Source organism: Cariama cristata, unplaced genomic scaffold (assembly GCF_000690535.1).
Source record: "Cariama cristata isolate BGI_N322 unplaced genomic scaffold, ASM69053v1 scaffold26949, whole genome shotgun sequence".
Classification (NCBI taxonomy): domain Eukaryota; kingdom Metazoa; phylum Chordata; class Aves; order Cariamiformes; family Cariamidae; genus Cariama; species Cariama cristata.
In genome coordinates this window covers 1-7,545 of record NW_009636738.1, presented here as the reverse complement: position 1 = coordinate 7,545, position 7,545 = coordinate 1, and the positions used below count along the sequence as shown (strand labels likewise).

The following is a 7,545-nucleotide window of genomic DNA, read 5'->3' as shown; positions in this document are numbered from 1 at the left end:
GGCTATTGGACAGAACAGGTATTTTCTTTTGTGCTTTGACAGCACAGCTGTAGTGAATTTGAAAAATGCAGTAATAAGATAACCATGACTGAAGGTTAAAATAGATAACTGATAATTTTGATCCTGCATCAAGCATTATGCAATATGTAACTTTCTATCCATCTGCATGTTTATATCAACAAACAGTAATATAGACAGTGTAACTAAAGCAATACATGAACATTTTGGCTTTCAGCAAAAAGTTCCCCACTTTTCTAGGCTCAGACAGGTGCAGCAATTTAACTGAAGTCCCTATTAGTAAGGACAAGAGGAGCCACTAGGGTCCAAAGGTAGAGGAGGAGACAAACCCAGCTGGAGGTGATCTTCATCCACACTGCTGGCCACTTACTCGTCATTGTTTTAAAATCTGCATCAGGGCTAAAAAAGTAAAAAAGTCAATTAATAGATATAGAAGGCACCTTGCACTATTCCTTGCTGCCTCTCAGGGGACAATCATTTTGACACTCCAATGCAATTTCCTGTGGCTCCTTCATAGGCCTGTTGTTCTTGGTACCCAGTTTTCAAAATCAACCTGCTCGTGTATGTTGATGTGCTGTTCTTGAAGGAAATATTGGAGTGAGCTATGCCCTAGACTCCTGGTGACTGCTGCTCTCTAAGTGTATTTGCTAATTTATACAATATGGCAGTCCTAGGGAAAGTAGTTATAAGCTGCAGCAGCAGAGGACACATTGAAGACCTCCCAAGAGATCTAGGAATTCATATCTCCGTTTAAGGGGCATGTATGGCTGTCCCTGCACATTTTTCCCAGGATGAATAGCTGCAAACATTAGGCTGGCCTCTGACAAACTTCTCAGGAGGCCACCTTAAACCAATTTTATATCTAGCCTTCCTGAAGGATGGTAACCACACTTTCTGCCCTTGCAGCTGTGAAGCAGTCCACTAGGACTACAGGTGCTGATTTTGCCTTTTTACATCTTAATTCAGCAACACAAAATTGAGAAGGCACAACTCTAATGAAGCTGGCATAGGGGACAGCACCTTAACCAGCTTGGCAGGAGTAGCCTGTCCACCTAGAAGCACTGGCTGGCACATATAACCCATCACTTCCTCTCTTGCTCTTACCTGTACCAGTTGGTCAGTGTCATCATGATGTAAAGAGAAGCAAGAAAGAGCATGAAGTGAAAGAAGGTGTAGCTGTACTGAACACCATCCTTCTCATTATCCATGACACGGCGCACTTCTCCTTCCTCTCCAGTCCCACTGCCTGTTCCCACAGTCTCCTCCAGAATGGCACTGTCACTCCCAGAGAGTATCAGCTTGTTCACCTGGCTGTTACTTGAAGAGCGAATGCTGCAGTGTAACCCAAAGACAGACATGGTTAAAAACTCCTTTTTCAGTTAACTATTTTTTGCTAATAAAGGCAAGCAACAACCACAATGAATGGCTAGGACTAGCAAATAATGTTTTTTAAATCCATCTGGAAACACAAGGAAGCGCCTCAAAGAGATCTGTTTTCATCCAAGCTTTTGTTAACCTAATTAAACAGTGTTCCTAGTCCAGGTCTTGTAACACATTTTGTTCTGTTATCTGAATTGGGCTAATAAAGCCTATCACCCACAAAACAGAACGCAGTTTTATTAGCCATATTTGGGCTACAAATAAATGCAGGTACATTTTTCACTGGACCCAGGTTCAAACAGAAAAGGCAGACAAATCCCAATTGTTTATAATTTGATAGCAGTGCAGATCCTACCTGGAATACAAGAGGCAAAGGACAAAGATAACCAATCCAACAACACTCTGGGCATCCCACCACTGTAGGGACTTGGGTGGAGCTGGCGGAGCTTGCGTAGCAGGTACAACAGTGGTATTTGCTGGAACAATTGTGGGTGCAGCTATCTGGGTAATGATGTTCAGCAAACTTGGGTTACAATTTCGTTCTGAAAGGGATTTCAAGGCAGATTAAAGAGAGGTGAGCTTTGCCAGCATTTAGCTAAGAAAAGATGATAGGTAAGCTTGCAATTTTTCATTCCCTTTAACTGCTGATCTCTTTGATTCCCCAGAGGCAGCAATGGCATGGAATATTTTTCCTTGCTGTGAGCTATAATATAGGGTATAATAAATAAATAAATAAAATCAGAATGCCCTGACACTTTTTTTTCCCCCTCACAGGTAAGCTTGCAATTTTTCATTCCCTTTAACTGCTGATCTCTTTGATTCCCCAGAGGCAGCAATGGCACGGAATATTTTTCCTTCTTGTGAGCTAGGCAAGGGTATAATAAATAAATAAAATCAGAATGCCTTGACACTTTTTTTTTCCCCTCACAAATAACCCATTTTAGTTCCAGAAAGAGGCAACTTGATGGTTTCAGTAAAGTCAGCTTTACTGCCTCACTAGGTGTTATGTAGACAGATCAGGAATCCACACACAGTGATCTGTAGTAACTATGAGCCCCACCAACAGCTTCTGCTTTCACACCAAAATATGTTTCTCAAGATAGCCTGTTGCTTACCAGGCTCATTGGACATGGCTGACCAAGTGAGATACATGGTGTAGAGTGTGATAATGGAGGACTGGAGGAGGCCAGAGCGAGGCTGATGTTCCTGTTCAAAGACAGAATAGCAAGCCAAGGTCAAAAGGGCAAGTTTTACCTATAGTTGCATAGTTTTATCCTACTGCCACAGATTCAAAAATTATTAGCATGAAAAACTTTGGTTTTTAGAAATGCATTGGGCTTTGTTCTATGTTTAAAAGCCAGGAAGAAACTCCTTAGCTTAATACAATTTATGCAGTAAGCAACTCAAACATAAAAGGAATAAGCAAACCAAATTCAGTTTTTCTGTGCCCAAAACCCAGTTATCAGTTCTTACCGAGTTAATCCCAACTTGCTTAACAGTTCTGTAGATATGAATCTAGCATGTGATTTATTTGAGTAATACCAGTTCAGAATCAAGTAACATGCAACCTTTCTCTCATATTAAACATTCTTACCCATAATTTCAAAGCCACAATACTAAGCCAATAAATTACCAGCTTATTTTGCTTTTCCCTAGTGGATTTCTCCGTTCTGCCAGAACATTCACCACTAAAACCATGCCAGCAGTCCCCCACATGGAAACAAAGTCCGAAACTATGTTAGCCAAAAAAAGCCTGTCTTCAGGAAATATGTCACTATGTAGTGCACTGGTTTCAGAGCAAGATGATTTTTTTTTTTTCCTTAAATGTTCCTAGCTAGCATAGCTAAGATGATAGCCAAATTTTAAAGTTCTTATGTCTGACTGACTTGGTACTACATCTTTCTTATTTCACTGCTTTGTACATCAGAAGAAAACATTAGAGAAAAAATAATACCTGAACTTTTGGAAGGACAGAAACAATGGAGACAGCAATACATAGGATCATATTAATGCTTATGAAGAACTTGTTCTCAGTGCAGTCATCAGGCTTTGTGTAGAAAACATAGAATAGAACAACAAAAACCAGCGACAAGGCGTAGAACAAGCTTGTGCAGGACAGCAGAGCTGGAAGGGAAAAAAATTAACTGTTACAATACACACGTAGTTTAACAGTACATCTAAGGTGATTTAATGACCAGCTACTGCTGTAATGAGACAGTCCCTCTTCCTCACTTGGAGGTCTGGTTCAGAAAACTAGACTAGCAGAATGCATTTTTATTAGGTAGGGCTAAATTTCTGCTTTGGCTCACTAAGTAGTATAGCTCAGAGGAAAGCCAATGCTGCTATCAGGGGAATAAAACCTGCCTTTCAGCGACAGTTTAATTGGTTTAACTGATGTCAAGCCACGGTGTCAAAATAAGAGCACTTTTTGCACACTTCTCATGGGCTATTTATAAGCCCTGAATTCCCCCTTCTATGCTAGAGGCCACCCATTTTCATTTTCATTTCCATTCTGCTATGTTCTTTATAAGAAGCTACAAAATGCTGTTGCAGCATTCATAGCTATAAGCAAAGAACCACAACAATTAGCACTTTGTAATTTAGTGGTCAGCTCGGGAGCATGTGCTGAGGCATGCTTTGTGTTGTACTGCAGCCACTAGCATTGACATAACTGACGTCCTGAGGATCTCAGTAGGGGAGGTGGCAAACCAAAGTCAGAGTTGAAGAGATCCAAGCTACTGGCTCTGCACTCACCCTGCAAACTGGGCAAGTGTTGTTTATTATGACTGTCAGATCTGCTAATAACAAGCCTAAAATACTTTGCATTTTATTTGATGAGAAAAAGGCAACACTGCAGCTATTAATTCCAAACTTCACAGTAGTGACTCAGAGAGACTGTGGGGTGTAATTCTGGATATGTTTGCAAACTACTAAGAGATATTCTGCAGAGTACTGCCCAGCAGAAACAAATCTTTTGCAGGTTAAGATTCCTACCTGCATACCAACATTTAGTATTTCCCTCCTCCATTCTCTCAACCCAGCTCTCATTCCAGGAGTGAGCAAAGTCCACAAGAAGCACCAACTGGATAAGAATAAAGCACAAAGCTCCACAAATACCAATAACAAACCAAGCTAGAAAAGGGAGCAAGAAAAAACAGGGTTAGCTTTCATCATTTGCATGCTACCCTAGTCTAAAAATAATAAATAGCTCCTAATTATACTGCAGACAAATAATGAAAAAATCTGAAACTATATTTAGAAATGCAGATGCTGTTAATCACTTTGGCCTCCATCCTGCAGAAGCACACAAGGAGTCCCAGTTATTGAAGGGTGCAGCCTCTGCTAGTCAAGCTGAGGATGGGAATGTTTAGCCCAACATGTTTTCAGAATGAATGCAAGATCCAACACAAGACATCTTCATGTACACAAAGCACCATCATGCCACATTTCTTTGTGGATCATCCACCCTTTCAAGTTCCTGTGATGTGGCCAGACTGTAAAAGTTTCTTGCACAGATTTTTCAGAGACTCTAGGGAAGTATTTAGCACTTGTCAGTGTTCTGCGCTGCCTCTAATCTAAATAGTGCCAGAAAACTCAGCCCAGTAGTGATCGTGTCATGGAGTACCGAACTATTAATACTCAACAACTATGCACTCGGAAAGAGATTGCTTATTGCCATAACTTCAGTTGGTCACCAAAATACTGGATGAACCAAGATACTCTAAAGAAGCAGGACAGAATCTGTCTCTTCTACAAGATAACTTTCACTATCGCAACTATAGCCTGGTAAGTCTGTGAAAGAGGTTTGAGTTTATTAAGCAGAATTCCATGATGACGTATTAACTGTACCTCTTGTGAAAGGCCCTTCAGGAATGTAAAACGCTCCAACCATGATAGCCACAATGGCGGCTATTTTGAAGAACCAGAACCTTTAAAAGAAGATACAAGTTGAAAATACTGGTCTTACTCTGCACACAATAGTCATGTTTTACATGATCTGGAAACAGCTTGCTGTACATAGATGAGTCTCTAACAGAAGTTTAAAGACAAAAAGTTGTGTTCAGTGAGATTACAGATAAAGATGTTCACCAAATAAGGGGAGGGGGTGAGGCAACAGTCAATACATTGCAGACACAGACTGACAGAAACCTCAAAGTTCAACAAAGGCAAATACAGAGCGTTGCACCTGGGACTGAAAACCCCCATGCAACAGGACAGACTGGGGGCTGACTGGCTAGAAAGCTTTGCTGAAAGGGGAGCTCCTGCTCCAGCAAACAGAACATGAGCCAGCAGCTCATCCTTGCAGGGAGGAAGGCTAACTCTGTGCTGTTGAGCTTGGAAAAGGGAAAAGTGAGATCTAATTGCCGTTTTCAACTGCCTAAAAGAAAGGTGTAAAGAAGACAAAACCAGATTCTTCTTGCAGGTGCACAGTGGAAGGACAAGAGGCAACACATGCAAGTTGCAAAAAGAAAAACTACAATTAGATATTGCAAGAAATTGCACAGGTTGCCCAGAGAGGTCAAAGCATCCCCATCCTTTGAGACATTCAAAACTCAACTAGGCAAGACCCCAAATAACCTGCTCCACATTCATCCTGCTCTAACCAGGGGGTTATATGATCTCCAAAGAGTCCTTTCAAATTAAATGACTCTATGATAATTCAATCATCTAGCCCAGGACGAACCCAGTTAAATCAGTGAATCAGAAACCAGTTTCTGCTGACTTACTGAGTCAGACTAGCATAGTGAATGACCCAATGAGCACTAGAGTCAGCACAAGGATGGCGATATGAAGTAGCTGAAATCTAGCATCTCTGTGGAAACGCAGAGGGGTGCCCAGAGCATTGCCCCTTTGGTTACCGTACCTCAGAGTATTATCAGCATATTGAACATGTTACATAAATACAAAATTTTTTAGGAGACTAAAGTGTTACTCTGTATTCAGTTCAAAAGAAACTCAAGGCTGTCAATGTATGCATAAACAATTTGCCACTCTGTTCAGCAAAGAAACTTGAGAGAGGAAACAAGTTGACCTCTGGTCAGGAGGAAGACCAGACAGTTGGTTTACACACATACCCATTGTGTACCGAGGCTCTTGGATCATTACTTGTTTTCACTTCTATCATGAGCAGAGAGAGGAGAAAGAAGAACACTGCCATGGCAAAGCTGATTCGATAGACAGCTCTGTACCCAACAAACACATCGCAGCTGACAAAGCCATCCATATACGGTATCCGAGTATGAAGCCCCTCATCACAAAATCCAGGTATCTGAATAGAGACACATTTAGTTGTGAATTTACATCTGCATTTGCAATTACATTTTTTAAGCACTTTAACAGCTAAGGCTTTCAGTTAGCTGTCTTCTGGGAGATCTGATAACAAAAGACCTTGTGCTCAGACAGCCTGCACAGACCTTATTATTGTCTTTCTTTCCCCCTGTCATCACTAAAATCATCCAGGAGGATTAAGATACCAAAGCAGAAGGGCTCTGATAACAACTGGCAATCTCCAGATCTGTTCAGGTTTCAGAGACAAGGCACATACTTAAGAATTTACATTCACTGAATTTGCTATTTCAGGTAGAAGCCCTTCAGAACACTCAGTCTCTTAACTTGTGCCTTGTCTGCCACTTGGGTGTCTCTCAGGTAATCCATTCCAAGTAAAGAGAATCAGGGGTCACCGGCACAAGTAATGGTTTTACAAACAGTTAGAAAGAGTTTTCCCCTCCGTACCTTTTTCAGCTGCTCTTCCATCCCTGGTGCCAGCATAATGCAGGCAAGAACAGTACTAAGGAGGAGAAGGAAGGCATAGATAAGACGTGTCACTGTTGAATTCTTGCTGTTGGGACAACATCGGCACAGTAAACACGAGGCACCACCGCACAAACAGGGAATCTGAAGGACAGAGACAGAAATAGTAAGGGCATTCCCCTCACAGCTGACACCGGGGTGCTCAACAACACCAAGAGAGGAAAACCGAAACTCCACTTAGAGACACTCCGCTCCCTGCCGGACCACGCAGATAAACCGTTTAATCGACATTTCAAGCTGACATCGTGTTTGAAAACACTCGGAGATAATCTGGCTTATCAGCCTGGGCTCTGCTCCTGGGGATCCGCCGCCTGGCAGGGGCCAGCAGCGTGCCGC

At 41.8% G+C, this 7,545-nt stretch overlaps 1 protein-coding gene across 1 annotated transcript; it reads right to left on the bottom strand.

Annotated features, from left to right (window-relative positions):
- Positions 1-7,304, bottom strand: SERINC3 (serine incorporator 3). Its single transcript, XM_009708034.1, has 9 exons — positions 7,132-7,304; positions 6,474-6,667; positions 5,248-5,327; positions 4,393-4,530; positions 3,353-3,522; positions 2,514-2,604; positions 1,754-1,940; positions 1,123-1,350; positions 1-417 (listed from the first exon to the last, which is right to left on the bottom strand). Exons 1-9 carry the CDS (start codon positions 7,165-7,167, stop codon positions 279-281), a joined length of 1,263 nt encoding a protein of 420 aa, XP_009706336.1. The 5' UTR covers positions 7,168-7,304; the 3' UTR covers positions 1-278.
- Between the last annotated feature and the right edge of the window lie 241 nt (positions 7,305-7,545).